At 37.1% G+C, this 16,348-nt stretch overlaps 2 protein-coding genes across 6 annotated transcripts in view; one reads left to right on the plus strand and one right to left on the minus strand.

Moving 5' to 3' along the window:
• CENPP (centromere protein P) overlaps nucleotides 1-16,348 on the minus strand; it is a 295,833-nt gene that overhangs the window by 192,729 nt on the left and 86,756 nt on the right. The gene's annotated exons all lie outside the window — the stretch shown is intronic.
• OMD (osteomodulin) lies at nucleotides 3,046-15,175 on the plus strand. Its single transcript, XM_008959973.5, has 3 exons — nucleotides 3,046-3,378; nucleotides 10,028-10,990; nucleotides 12,099-15,175. Exons 2-3 carry the CDS (start codon nucleotides 10,051-10,053, stop codon nucleotides 12,422-12,424), a joined length of 1,266 nt encoding a protein of 421 aa, XP_008958221.3. The 5' UTR covers nucleotides 3,046-3,378; nucleotides 10,028-10,050; the 3' UTR covers nucleotides 12,425-15,175.

A 16,348-nucleotide genomic window follows, 5' to 3' on the forward strand; every position in this document is an offset into this window, starting at 1 on the left:
AGGGTACAGTGGGCCAAGATCACACCACTGCACTCCAGCCTGGGCAACAAGAGTGGAACTCCATCTCAAAAATAAATAAATAAATAAATAATAGAGATTAATAGCCAGCTGCGGTGGCTCATGCCTGTAATCCCAGCACTTTGGGAGGCTGAGGCGGGCGGATCACCTGAGGTCAGGAGTTCAAGACCAGGCTGGCCAACATGGTGAAACCCAGTCTCTACTAAAAATACAAAAATTAGCTGGGTGTGGTGGTGCACACCTGTAATCCCAGCTAGTCAGGAGGCTGAGGCAGGAGAATCGCTTGAACCCAGGAGGTGGAGGCTGCAGTGAGCCAAGACGGCACCATTGCACTCCAGCCTTGGCGACAGAGCCAGACTCTGTCTCAACAACAACAAAAAAGATTAATAGACTTTATTTTTTAGAGCAGTTTTAGGTTCACAGCAAAACTGAGTGGAAGAACAGAGACTCCCCAGATCCCTTTCTTTGCTGAGTGCCCTTTTTCTGGTACTGTACAATGCTCCAGGCCCATCTCCTACTTTCCTTGCTCCAGTCCTCCTGGAAACAGCCATTTCTCCAAGGAGCAGCCCTGGTTCCTTTTACTGGAAAATGATGTTAGAAACCAAGATCTGGGCTTTGTGTTTGTTGCTGCTTAAAGTGCTCCTGCTTGTAGGATCTCTCAGCCAACAGAGCAAGGAGGTCTATGTGTGTACTATGTGTATATAACATAATTACATTTCCCTTTTAACCAGCTGTATCTATATTAAGCTAAATATGAGTTCATACTGATGTCTTCAACTCTAATCTATTACCACATGAATCACTGTCACCACCTCACCTCGCTTATTTATTTGTAACTTCCACTCCAACGGTGAGACACCTGGCTCTCACCATCTGCCATAAAGTAACTTAATTGTTCCATTCCAGTCCCCACATACAGCGGTGCCTGAACTGTTGACCCGTACCCCCATGCCTCATTCATTTTTATCCCTTTACCTTGCATTATTCTCTTCCATTGCACTCTACATTGTTTATATTCTGCATTTTATGCTTATTTATGTTTATTTTCTGTTTTCCTTCTCTATAACAGAGACTTTCACTGCTGAGTCCCAAGCATCTAAAATCTGCACAAAGTAGGTGTCCAGTGAATAAAGTGGAACAAATGAACAGAAAATTGTAATGCTTATTATGTTAATTAAGCAGGTCTCAGGAGGGCCTTTCCTAGCCAGTCCTGTGTCACTCAGCTTTGAGATACTGAATCTATTTCAATCAAAGTATAATCATAGCATATAATTTACACTTTTCAACAATTCAACTCCTTTTCTCCCCAGTTGCTACAATTATAACCACTTAACTAAAACAGTGAACTATTACAAACTCACATCCCCTATTTTTTCCTTTAAGGCCTGACTCTAACTACCACCACCTCCCCCCATCCACCTCCCCCCATCCCCATCCCTTGCCACCTTAAACCTCCTAGATAGACACTGCCAATCAGTTTAAATTTTCTAGACATTTTTATTCTGTCTGCTCTAGTTATCTACTGATTTTTTTTTCACATTTGTTAAAAACATGAATAACATAATCAATATCATAAATCCAAATCATAGGTTAATGAGAAGTTATATAAACATTAGGCTGTTGATTTTCAGTTAATCTTCCAAAAGGACCGTGAAGGCCTATAAAACAATTTTTTGAAAAAGTACACAGATTTGCTCTCTTTTCCTTAGTGAAAGCCTGAGTTTTAAGAACAAAGACACTGACAGAAAACATATGGAAAAGATCAGTAACAAGATGGAATCTTGGCTAAAGTGTGGTCTGCCACGTTTTTCATACCAATGTCTCAAATAATAGACTAGATTTTTACAACTGCCAAAGCATCACTTGAAACACTGTATACTTTTCTTAATGCAAAGTTTAACAAAATAAATCTTGTGAGTTCTTTGTAAAAAGCTAATGGAAAACACTTTTTTGAGGAAACAAAATGAACTCCAGGATTCACTTTATCTTATTAGTTTGTAAAAGCTTAAAAGAATTCCCCCCCAAAATGAACTCCGAGTCTACTGCCAAAAGACACAAGTCAACTCTCTGTTTAGAATATGAGAACAGTGTAAAAATTAAACATTAAAAACAGTTAACTGTTACTATTCAGGAGAGATAGCTCTATGAAATGAAGAAATTTTCTAAATCTACAAAATAAAGGCAATAGCTATTGAGTAACATAAGCTTTTCATCCCATTTTATTCAATACTACAGAATTATTTTGTGCAATACTAAAAACAGGCAAATTGAAGATACACCTTTGGAGTGCAACCAACTGACTAATTTTATCTGAAAGGATATTAGAAGTCATTCTAGTGGGTACATCTGCCAAAAAGAGGAGAAATGAGATAGCTGATAAAAATGATGATAAAAATGAAGATGTAAGCCTTTGTATAGAAAAGTCATATAGTTAATCTGTGTAAGCAATGACAATCAAGTGCATTTTAAAAATAAACAATGCGAAATGTTATGTTTCTAATCCTGATTTCTTGTTTTAACAAATAGAAGTACTGATATGAACCTAGGTGTTGAACAACCAAGGGACTCAAGAAATTTTGAGTTCCAGGCCAGGCGTGGTGGCTCATGCCTGTAATCCCAGCAATTTGGGAGGTGGAGGCGGGAGGATCACCTGAGGTCAGGAGTTCAAGACCAGCCTGGCCAACATGGTGAAACCCCATCTCTACTAAAAATACAAGAAATTAGCCAGGCATGGTGGCTCATGCCTGTAATCCCAGCTACTTGGGAGGCTGAGACAGGAGAATTGCTTGAACCCGGGAGGTGGAGGTTGCGGTGAGCCGAGGTTGCACCACTATACTCTGGCCTGGGCGGCAAAGCAAGACTCCATCTCAAAAAATTAAAAAAGAAATTTTGAGTTCCACCTTAAGTTGCTGAGACTCTGGAGTTCCCTGTCACAGTGGGCCTTAATTTGAAGAATTCTTTGGCATGAAAATGAAAATAAAAACAGTAATCAGTACATGCTGTTTCATTTAGTTTTGTTTGCCTTTCACATTAGAGGAAATTCTTGCCACACCTCAAACCAAAATTAAGGGGAAAAGAAAGAAGTAAGCCACATAAATCTGACCAAGAACACAAGCATCTTAATTTGAATCCACAAAGTTTCATGTAATGAAAAGAAATACATAATTTTAATTCAACCCAAGTGTTTTCCAAGAAGATTGTATTTGCTTAAATTGCTACAGTAATTCAAGAGACAGCCCTGTCTGGACACAGAGTTACTGTGGATTTTTAAGAGACTCAGTTAAAGAATTTAGGAATTTCTGATTCATTTAAAGGATTTACAAATTCATCAACCCCTGAAAACTAAAGCAAATTGAACAGGTATGATAATAAAATAATTTTCAATTTTTTAAGAATGTATTCCTACTGTTAAAATTTAAAAAGTATATTGGATTTTTTAATATTAAAATAGACTGCATCTATTACAAAAGCACAATTTTTGGAAGCAAAATCTGGTAAAAAAGTTACGTTAAACTTTTGATTAGGCAAAATGTTCAAATAAAGTAGTATAATGAGTTTAACTTTCTCATTTAAGATTTACCCAATAAAAAATCTTTGTTTAGATTTTTTTTACTTTGAATGAAAGGAAAGATTCTCAGGTTAAAGGAATCAATCTCTTTCACTTCCTTAGGTCTCTTTTTTTCTATGAATTATAAGTAACAAAGAACCAGCTAATGCCTTTGAGGCATACAGCTGAGCAATGCTAGTGATTCCGGTTGGGGGGTTGATGGGCATTTGTACAAATTTCACTCAAGATTTTCTCCAAATTTCTCTACTGACTAAATCCCTGATATAGAATGTTTTTCTTTTCATTTACTTCCTTCTCAAAGGGAAAATACAGATGCTCTATCTAGTCTATTGAAGGATCTAGTTACTTTGGGTTTTAGTTAATTACGATTTAAATGTATTATGGCTAAAAATAATTGAGGTAGTTGTATTTTTAATAGCAAAAGAATTTTATAAAATTAAAATTTAGAACTTTTTTGGAAAAATCTAAATTATATGCTAATATTTGCTTTCTTATATGCTAGTTTCTATGTCATACAAATAAAAACAATTATGTCTTTAACATAATAAAATGTTGAGGATTTTACTTTAAACTTTTCCTGAACAAGTAAATTATACCTCATTAGTAATTTCAATTGAAACTTTTCTTGATGAACACAAGAGTGCTTTTCTCCAAGTAAGAGAAATGTTATGACACAGATGGTTTTATTGCTATAATATGAAAAATTCACATTGAAAACTGGTAATATATATATATTACTTTGCTCCAAACATTCTTTTTCACATTTGTTCTTTTCCTGCTACACGATGTACTAGGAAAGTGAGGAATACAGTATATTGTGATGAAGAAATATTCAATAGAAAAAGGAACAGTCAAGCTCTCATGAATATGTTCATTTGAAGAAATTATCATAGTGAAATAAATGCCTAGGAATAATCAACATTAGTAGAGAGAAGCATTTGCTAGCAAGCCTTAACCTATAACTTATTAACTTATTCATTCAACACACCTTTGAGCACTTATAACACTGCATTGTATTAGATTCTGTTAAAAGATATTAGGAAATGAGATGATCAACAATGAATTATACAATATTGCTGTGAGTTATCCTATAGAGAACAAGGCATACATTGTAGAGTATGAAAAGCAGAAGTAACAAAAATATGCTTAGCAAATGACTCAGAAGAGATTAGTTGGGGAATGAAAAATTTGGATAAAATAAGAGATTGTTGTAACAGGGGAAATTATCCTGGGGAAAGAGCAAGAGGCATAGAAAATAATGAGCATATAGATGAAAACAGGATGGATTTCAAAACAGAAAACTGCACTTAATCAAAGGGAGTGGGACAAGATTGTACTACATGGTTAGGAACGTGGAGGGAGGAGGACAAGGATGTTTAAGATAAGTTCAGGTTTAGAAGAGAAATTGTTCCTCAAGGAAAGACTTTCTTCTTAGGTGCTCACAAAGGCGGAAAGCAGACAATATTAAAAACCTCTTTATTTTCAGAGACGCCCCAGTCATGTCTTGATTCAAGGCCTTCTTCTTTTTTCCCAACAATTTTTCATAGTTGTTGAACAACAGACTCTAATTCTCAAATGTAAGGTTGATAACTGATGATTAGCTAATGTTCTCAACAAAGGGATAAAATTCAAGCTGAGTTTTCAGCCAGGTGGGTGGCTCACACCTGTAATCTCAGCACTTTGGGAGGCTGAGGTGGGTGGATCACCTGAGGTCAGGAGTTCGAGACCAGGCTGGCCAACATGGCAAAATCCCGTCTTAACTAAAAATACAAAAAAATGTAGCCAGTCGTGGTGGTGCACGCCTGTAATCCCAGCTACTCAGGAGGCTGAGGCACAAGAATCACTTGAGCCTGGGAGGCGGAGGTTGCAGTGAGCCGAGATTGTGCCACTGCACTCCAGCCTGGGTGACAGCATGAGACTCTGTCTCCAAAAAAAAAAAAAGTTAATATGTTATACTATAAGTACAATAAAATATTATAAAATTATACATAAAATATCATCAATGAGTATAAAATGTATAGAATATTCTATATCCATTCCTATTAATCTCCCAAAGTCTGGGTCAAATGATGTCTACAAAAGACTTTCCTGTCTCCGTAAGGCTGAGGTAAGCCACTGGCCCCACAGCATTGCCTATCTCTGCTATAACGGATATTACCCTCTGCCTTAGATTAGGGTTCACTTTGTTGTATCTCTCTCCTCCACTAAGCTGTTTGCTCTTTACAGAAGGGACTATGGCTTCACGTCTTCATTTCTGTATTCTCCACCAACTTAGCATAGTGCCTCATCACTAGAAATAATTCAGGACAATGGTAAACTGATGTAACCCAATCAAACTAACTACTAATATTTGTAAAGTGCTTCACTAAGCATGTTTACATACAGTAAAGTAGTAGAGTACACTAGGTGAATAAGCATTTCCAAGCAGACCCACTGGGAGCTTCCAGCCCAGCAAGGAGAGCCTGCTCTGAACACTGCCCTTTGGTATGATACCATAACTCCTTAAATCTACCTCCTTCCAAGATTCTCTACTTTTTCACCCACGAACACTGACTGTAGTGTGAAATCACAGCCCAAATATGTTAATTCATTAAATTAGGCATTCATTCCCAGAGTGCAAATTCCTTAGGTCAGAATTTAGGCCCTCCAAGGCCGGGGGTGGTGGCTCATGCCTGTAATCCCAGCACTTTGGGAGGCTGAGGGGGGCAGACTGGTTGAGCCCAGAAGTTCACGACCAGCCTGAGCAACATGGCAAAATCCTGTCTTTACAAAAAATTAAAAAATTAGCCAGGTGTGGTGGCACTCATCTGTAATCCCAGCTACTCAGGAGGCTGAAGTAAGAGAGTCACTTGAGCCCAGGAGATGGAGGGTGAGCCAAGAGTGCACCACTGCGCTCCAGCCTGGGTGACAGAGTGAGACTGTCTCAGAAAAAAAAAGTTAGGCTAATCCCTTCAGATCTGGATTTAATAGTCTTATTTTGCTCCTTCAAGAGTTAACCAACCACATTTCCCAAACACATCACCATCTGTTGCTTCTATGTTTTTGCTCATCTCTTCTAGCCAGAGATCTTCTTCCTCACTTCCCTCTATGAGAACCTCAACACTCCTTCAAAGTCTAGGTCAAATGCCACATCTTCCATGAATCTCACAGAAAAGAAAGAAAAATGGATGTAATATAGAGTTGCACAAAGAAACATCATGAGTTTCAAAAGCACATATTGTTAAAAAAAAAAAAAACAAAAACAAAACCCAAACCATTGCTATTTTGGCATTTTCTTGTAGGTAGGGATACATATAAGAAAATAGAAATAAATGATATCTTGATCCTATTTTCTTGACTTAAAAAAAAGAAGCAAGGTCATCACCCAAAAACAATAATGGGGAATAAGGTATTAGAGGCTTCAGAGAGGAAAGTTACAAAACAGTAGCGTAGAAGACAGGGAAGGAGGATGGTCTAAGGAAATGCAGCAGGACAGCACTTGAGGTTAGTGGTCTTGAATCGAGAGTGAGACCAGTCACCATGCTCCTGTTTTTCTTTAGTTACATTCAGCTGTGACAGTCAGGCTGTGAGTAGGTGGAGAATTGGAGTAACCAGAGTTGGAGTTTGGCAGATTGAAGGAGCCAGAAAGTTTAGGGCATGTGCAAAAGAGCAACGATAGTGATGAACTATGGGGTCTAAGTTGGTAAGAAGGAACTGACAATGTTGGGAGGTATGGATGAGCGACAGTGAAAAACAGTAGAATCAATATAGCTGAGGTTCCACGGAAATTGGAGAATTATTGCAGCTGGAGTTACTACATAGAGATAGTGGTCTGAGCGCGGAATACTCAAAATGAAGAGTATGAAGGGTTCCAGTAATAGAAAAGACAAAACCCAGGATGCGGGTGCATGGGAGCAAATGGTGAGGAAGAATGAAGGAAAGTATCACTGCAGGAAAAGAGCTCAAGGGTCTCTGACTCTACCTGAATAACTACTTCAAATTCCAAATACACACAATAGTTACATTTATAATTTCTGACAAGAAAAGTAGAAGAAATTGAGATGTTTCTTAACCTTTCTCAAATGGGGTTCTGTCAAAGAAAATAACTTAAGTAACTATTCTCTCAATTATACCAATGATGAAAAATAGCTAGAACCATTCTAGATGAATAGGAGATAAGTCATTTCATTATATGCAACAATTTGTTTGGAAACTCATTCTCTCATGAAACCCTGGGTGGGAAAAGTAGAAAGGTCTCAGAATAAAAGAGGTAGGATTTTTAAAAACCTTTTTCCTAAATGATACATTCATTTCATCTGGATAGCAGTTTTCAACGTGCAAAGTACTTGTACATGCATAGCTCATACAATGCTAACAACGACCAGGTGGATAAGCAGGCAAGATATGACACAAGGAGGCTGGATGCAGTGGCTCACGCCCGTAATCCCAGCACTTTGGGAGCCCAAGGTGGGTGGATCATGAGGTCAGGAGTTCGAGAGCAGCCTGGTCAACATGGTGAAACTCCATCTCTACTAAAAATACAAAAATTAGCCGGGTGTGGTGGAGTGCACCTGTAATCCCAGCTACTGGGGAGGCTGAGGCAGGAGAATTGCTTAAACCCAGGAGGTAGTGGCTGCAGTGAGCCGAGATCGCACCACTGCACTCCAGCCTGGGCAACAGAGCAAGACTCCATCTCAAAAAAAAAAAAAAAAAAAGACACAAGGCAACATACAAGATAAGCAGCCAAGGTATAATTCAGCTATAATTGCAATTCTTATTTTATTGATGAGGCAAGAGGCAGATATGTTAAGTGACAGAAATGAAATATAGGTTTCAGGCTTCTGAACATCAATTATGTCATCTGGGACATAATTGACCCTTCCCTAGAACTTCAAGTTTCAGCACTGAGTGTTCATTGTGAAGTATGCCCTCTTGCAATTCTTTTCCACACAATATCCTCCTCCTGCATTCTACTGCACGTGTATTTGATTCTCCACAAGACTTTAAACACCTGGGAGACAAGGACAGTGTGTTTTTAATAATATTTTTGTATCTAAAACTTAAATATATTAATGGAAAAAAGGAAGCTAGGAAGAAAAATGTAAAGACACTTGAACTTTGTAGAATGTAAACACTGTATGTCTTTAGGATTTAAAGTAGTTATTCAAGCAGAGTCGGAGACTAAATAATTGGATTCTGGAAACTGTTTCATGAGGAAAATTTGATGGTGCTGTTAGTTTTGGACAGAAAATATTAAAAGGAAACATGAATACTATTTCTAAATATCTGAAGTTATCACATAAAAGGGAGCATTTCACGTTCTTCTGAAGGGCAGAAAAAGGTATCAGCAAATAGAAGTTGTAGAATCTCCCAGGCAAAAGCTCTCTAACTAAAATAAAGGTCTTTCCTCCCCCAGGCAGTGACCATCATTAAAGGATCAGGTAATTCCAAAGAACACACAGCATTTACAGTGGAGGGATCAGACTGTAGTTGAGTGATGTCATGCTATTATCATAGATCTATACCCTAGTAAGCAAGAGAAACTGGGACTCTTAAAAGATGGTTACTTAGTAGAAAGTCTAGTATACCAGACTTTTGACTCAAGTTCAGTGTAATATGTGACTTAAAAAAAAAAAAAATCTTGGCCAGGCGCAGTGGCTCACGCCTGTAATCCCAGCACTTTGAGAGGCTGAGGTGGGTGGATCACCTGAGATCAGGAGTTAGAGACCAGCCTGGCCAAGATGGAGAAACCCAGTCTCTACTAACAATACAAAAATTAGCCAAGCGTGGTGGCACGCGCCTGTAGTCCCAGATACTTGGGAGGCTGAGGCAGGAGAATCACTTGAACTGGGGAGGTGGAGCCTGCAGTGAGCCAAGCCTGCGCCACTGCACTCCACCCTGGGTGACAAGGCAAGACTCCATCTCAAAAAAAAAAAAATAAAAATAAAAATAAAAAAGAAAAAAAAATTCACTTCATTTGTACTTAAACATTAATTTTGGTTTGAGGCCAGGCGTGGTGGCTCACACCTGTAATCCCAGCACTTTGTGAGGCCGAGGCCAGAGGATCCCTTGAGGTCAGGAGTTTGAGACCAGCTTGGGCAACACAACGAAACCTTGTCTCTACTAAAAAATACAAAAATAAGCTGGGCATAGTGGCATGCACCTGTAGTCCCAGCTACTCCGGAGGCTGAGGCATGAGAATTGCTTGAACCTGGGAGCCTGGGAGGCAGAAGTTGCAGTGAGCCGAGATTGTGCCACTGCACTCCAGCCTGGGTGACAGAGGAGACACTGTCACAAAAAAAGAAAGAAAAAAATTTTGGTTTGAGCACTGCCCATTCTTTCTGGATATTCTTTTATATATAGACATAGGTATAATACATTTCATATAACTGAGAATTTATACAAAGCGTATTCTGAGTTTACTCACTTTCTCCACAATGTTTCCTTTTCTCCTTGCAATAGGAAAAAAAAAAAAAAAGAAGAAGATGGGTTTTTTAAGTCCAATATATGTTATTTTCTTCTTTTTTGGAGTCAAAGTACATTGCCAATATGAAACTTATCAGTGGGATGAAGACTATGACCAAGAGCCAGATGATGATTACCAAACAGGATTCCCATTTCGTCAAAATGTAGACTACGGAGTTCCTTTTCATCAGTATACTTTAGGCTGTGTCAGTGAATGCTTCTGTCCAACTAACTTTCCATCATCAATGTACTGTGATAATCGCAAACTCAAGGCTATCCCAAATATTCTGATGCACATTCAGCAACTCTACCTTCAGTTCAATGAAATTGAGGCTGTGACTGCAAATTCATTCATCAATGCAACTCATCTTAAAGAAATTAACCTCAGCCACAACAAAATTAAATCTCAAAAGATTGATTATGGTGTGTTTGCTAAGCTTCCAAATCTACTACAACTTCATCTAGAGCATAATAATTTAGAAGAATTTCCATTTCCTCTTCCTAAATCTCTGGAAAGACTCCTTCTTGGTTACAATGAAATCTCCAAACTGCAGGCAAATGCTATGGATGGGCTAGTAAACTTGACCATGCTTGATCTCTGTTATAATTATCTTCATGATTCTCTGCTAAAAGACAAAATCTTTGCCAAAATGGAAAAACTAATGCAGCTCAACCTCTGCAATAACAGATTAGAATCAATGCCTCCTGGTTTGCCTTCTTCACTTATGTATCTGTCTTTAGAAAATAATTCAATTTCTTCTATACCCGAAAAATACTTCGACAAACTTCCAAAACTTCGTACTCTAAGAATGTCACACAACAAACTACAAGACATCCCATATAATATTTTTAATCTTCCCAACATTGTAGAACTCAGTGTTGGACACAACAAATTGAAGCAAGCATTCTATATTCCAAGAAATTTGGAACACCTATACCTACAAAATAATGAAATAGAAAGTATGTAGACTTTTATTGTGTTTTGAAGAGAGAAAGAATGGAATCCTGATCTTTTAAAGAAAAAAATATTCAATAAGCTATGCTTTAGACATTGCTGAAAATAGTTGTTTTGAAGTTGCTTAAGGGAATGGCAGAAATCTGCCCCAGAGAAATGTGTGCTATTCAGTTTATAGTCCTTTTTATTAAATTTTATTGCCTTAAATATTGAGAAATAGGCTGGGCGTGGTGGCTCATGCCTGTAATCAGAGCACTTTGGGAGGCTAAGGCGGGTGGGGTGGATCACTTGAGGCCAGGAGTTCGAGATCAGCCTGGTCAATATAGTGAAGTCCCATCTCTACCAAAAATAGAAAAATTAGCCAAGCATGGTGGCATGTGCCTGTACTCCCAGCTACTTAAGAGGCCGAGGCATGAGAGTTGCTTGAACCCAGGAATCGGAGGTTGCAGTGAGCTGAGATCATGCCACTGCTTTCTGGCCTGGGTGACAGAGCAAAACTCTGTCTTAAAAAAAAAAAATATATATATATATATATATATATATTTAATATATTTATTTATATATAAAAAATATATATTCTCTCTTTTATATATATAACTGATAATTTATACATATATATAACTGACAATTTATACAGAGCATATTCTGAGTTTACTCACTTTCTCCACAATGTTTCCTTTTCTCCTTGCAATAGGAAAAAAAAAAAGAAAAAAAGAAGAAATATATAATTTTATATATATATATTTTTATATATATGTATAAATTGTCAGTTTTATATATGTATATATATAAAAGAGAGAAATAATAGAGTATATGAAGAAATATGAGTATCCTAAGTAGTGGGATTGTAGATAATTTTTTTTTGAGATTGTTCTACTAGGAATTTATTAATCAGAAAAGCCAATGAAGCCATATATATTTTGTTAATATAAAACTCATAATTTAATTTTCTTTTTATTATTTGATTAATATGAAAAGGAAACCTAATTCAATTTATAAATATTTTAATTAACAGAATTATATCCCATACAATATAAAATCTAACATAGAATTATGGCTATAACTATGGATTATACTATAATACAAGATTAATTTTTAATTTATTTCTTTCAGAGATGAATCTTACAGTGATGTGTCCTTCTATTGACCCACTACATTACCACCATTTAACATACATTCGTGTGGACCAAAATAAACTAAAAGAACCAATAAGCTCATACATCTTCTTCTGCTTCCCTCATATACACACTATTTATTATGGTGAACAAAGAAGCACTAATGGTCAAACAATACAACTAAAGACCCAAGTTTTCAGGAGATTTCCAGATGATGATGATGAAAGTGAAGATCACGATGATCCTGACAATGCTCATGAGAGCCCAGAACAAGAAGGAGCAGAAGGGCACTTTGACCTTCATTATTATGAAAATCAAGAATAGCAAGAAACTATATAGGTATACACTTACGACTTCACAAAACCTATACTTAATATAGTAAATCTAAGTAAACATGTATTACTCAAAGTAATATATTTAGAATTATGTATAAGATCAGAATTGAATTTAAGTTGTTGGTGACATCTGCATCATTTCATAGGATTAGAACTTACTCAAAATAATGTAAATCTTTAAAAATATAAATTAGAATGACAAGTGGGAATCATAAACGTTAATGGTTTCTTATGCTCTTTTTAAATATAGAAATATCATGTTAAAGAAAGTGAGTGTATCATTTCTATTAACAGTAATTTTTCTAAAAATGAGGAAGGAAGTAGCATTAGCAGTAAAGACCCACAGGCCATGACCTTTTTGATCACTCTGAGGACAATATTTAAATGACAGGAAGGTATATTAATGTAACAAGCATTCATTTAAGGAATAGACCATTTTCTCTGACCTCTTCTTCAGGAAAGCTTTCACACTGGTATTTGTGATCTCACCATTATGACATCCATCCCCCTAGCTCACCACATAGCACATAGAATGATATTTTTGATTTGTAAGAGGCCATCCAGGTACTAAGGACCCAAGGCATACAGATTCACAAAATTAACTAATCTTTTTGCCTCAGAATACCAAAACAACAAAATTATAAAGCTGTATTTGGACAACTAAAAAACACCAAACTATCTCATTGCAATTTTTATTTTAGCAGATTTCAGCAACTATCCAAAACAATGTTATTGTGTTCCATTTTAACTGGGATAAATGTTTTTGTAAAAATACAACCATAGAAAGGCCTCTTTGTTACAAAATGATTTGCAAAGAAATAACTGCTTTGTTTGCAAGATTAAATTAGTGTTGGCAAAATAAAGTTCTAAAGATAATACTAAACACTTTATGCTTATCAGCCAATATCTACATAAGCTAAAATTGAATACAGTTCCTTTATAATTTGAATGACAGGTTTTAACATCTTCTTTAAAACCTTAAAAATCACTTTTTCGTTAATGTATTATTTTTAAGTATTGTAAGTGTGCCTTACAATGATGATTATCTAACTGCTGTGATGAACTCTCTTGATATACCATGCTAATGTTTCATAGAATTTCTCAGATAAGGGACAAATACCAATCTAGGGCTGCCTATACAAATGATAACAATTCTGACAATATGCAACAGACAGACAAGTCAAACTATACTTCAGAAACAGTTTTCAAGCTTGCAAGTCTTTTTTTCTGGAAATACCAGTTTAAAGTGAAGTCTTTAATGCTCTTTATATCTTTGAGGAATTATTAACATTATCAGAACCAGAACGCCGACCTGTTCCCAGGGACAACCTCAAGAATCCAGGATGAATATGAAGAAAACTCCATTCATTCGTCTAATCAACATTCATCAAGTCCTTTCTTATATAGGGCTTGGCAATAAGGGATCAATAAACAAAGTACAATGTGCAACTATGATGCCACAATATGGGCAAAGCACATTTTCAACAGAGGTTAAAAAAAAATCTTAAGGCCCACCTCCCTTTTCTTGCAATTTTTAAATACAGGATATAAATTCAAACATTAAGAGTTAATACGTGGAAAATACTATAGGTGTTTTAGAAAACAAAGATAAGACAATTCCTAACCTAGAGCAATTTAAAATTTATGAGCCATTAGGGAAATGCAAATAAATGAGATATTACTATGTGCTCACTAGGATAGCTGAAATCAAAAGGCAGACAAATAACAAGTGTTGGCAAGATGTGGAAAAATTGGAGCCTTCATACACCTTTGGAAGGAGTGTAAATACTGCAGCTGCTTAGAAAAGCAGTATGGAAGTTCTTTAAAAAGTTAGTTACATATGGTCGGGCGCATTAGCTCACACCTGTAATCCCAGCACTTTGGAAGGCCGAGTTAGGTGGATCACCTGAGGTCGGGAGTTTGAGACCAGCCTGACCAACATGGAGAAACCCCATCTCTACTAAAAATACAAAATAATTAGCCAGGCATGGTGGCACATGCCTGTAATCCCGGCTACTTGCGAGGCTGAGGCAGGAGAATTGCCTAAACCCAAGAGGCAGAAGTTGCGGTGAGCCAAGACCACGCCATTGCACTCCAGCCTGGGCAACAAGAGCAAAAGTCCATATCAAAAAAAAAAAAAAAAAAAAAAAGCTTAGTTACATATAACCCAGCGATTCCATTCCTAACTATATACCCAATAGAACTGAACACACATGTTCACACCAAAATTTGCATATAAATGTCCACAGCAGCATTATCCACAAGGTAGAAATCACCCACATGTCCATCAATGGATAAACAAAATGTGGTATATCCATTTCGTGGAATATTATTCAGCCATATCCAAAGGTAGAAACCACGCAAATGTCCATCAATGGATACACAAAATGTGATATATCCATACAGTGGAATATTATTCAGCAATAAAAAGTAACGAAGCACTGACATACGCTACAACATGGATAACCTTGAAAACATTATGCTCAGTGAAAGAAGTCAGTCGTAAAAAGACACAAATTGTATGATTCCATCTTTATGAAATGTCCAGAACTGGGAAATCTATGGAGACAAAGACTATTGGTTGCCTAGAGCTGGGGATCATGGGAATGGGGGAAAGTGAGAAGTAACTGCTAATGGGTATATGGTTTCTTTTTTGGAGTAATGAAAATGTTCCAAAATTGACTGTGGTGATGGTTGTACAAATGCAAAAACACTAAGTACTATTAAATTGTATACTTTAGGCTGGGTGCAGTGGCTCATATCTGTAATCCTAGTGCTCTGGGAGACCAAGGTGGGAGAATTGCTTGAGGCCAGAAGTTCAAGACTGGCCTAGGCAACACAGTGAAACCCTGTCTCTACAAAAAAATTAAAAATTAGCCAGGCATGGTGGTGCATGCCTGCAGTCTTAGCTATTCAAGAGGCTGAAGCAAAAAGATTGCTTGAGCCCTGGAGACCAAGGTTGCAGTGAGCCATGATCATGCTTCTGCACTCCACCGTGGCAATAGAGTGAGACCCCGTCTCTAAAAATAAATAAATTAATTAATTAATTAATTAATTAAATTATATACTTTAAAAAGATGAATTGTATTGAATGTGACTTATCTCAATAAAACAGTTATTTGAATAATTTAATAAAGAGAAGATCAAACAACTCACTCTAACACAAGGAAGAAATAAAATGCTAAAGCGGCAGTGACTATGAAAAACTGTATAAGCACAGATACCATAACTTTCACATCTGGTAAGGACCTGGAGAAGTAGTTGAAGGCTCCCAGGAAAAAGTTAATGTGTGGCAGGAACTGACTGGCAAAAGTAGAGAGAACAAGCTCCTGACTGGGGTTAATATAAAGACATGGTAATTACTTGTTTCACTTCTTGCACAGTTTAAGAGATTGAAAACCCTTCCTTTTTCAGAGCTCTGGAGTTTCAATTTGTATCTCCTCCTAAATGAATAAAAGAAAATACATTTTAATTCTCAAAGAACAGCCTTAGCAAATAATAAAATTGCAATTCAAATTTAGCAATTCTGGCCTGGCATGGTGGATTACACCTGTAATACCAGCACTTTGGGAGGCTGAGGTGGGCTGATCGTTTGAGCCCAGGAGTTCTAGACCAGCCTGGGCAACATGGTGAAACTCCATCTCTACTAAAAATAGAAAAAGTAACCGGGCATGGTGGTGCATGCCTGTAGTCCCAGCTACTTGGGAGGATGAGGTGGGAGGATCATCTGAGCCTAGCAAGTGGACATTGCAGTGAAATGACATCATGCCACTGCACACCAGCCTGGGTGTCAGAGTGAGATCCTGTTTCAAAAAACAAAAACAAATTTAGCAATTCAAAACAAGGAATCTGGCTGGGTGTGGTGTCTCACACCTGTAATCCCAGCACTTTGGGAGGCCGAGGAGGGCAGATC

The sequence above is a fragment of the Pan paniscus genome, chromosome 11, assembly GCF_029289425.2.
Source record: "Pan paniscus chromosome 11, NHGRI_mPanPan1-v2.0_pri, whole genome shotgun sequence".
Classification (NCBI taxonomy): domain Eukaryota; kingdom Metazoa; phylum Chordata; class Mammalia; order Primates; family Hominidae; genus Pan; species Pan paniscus.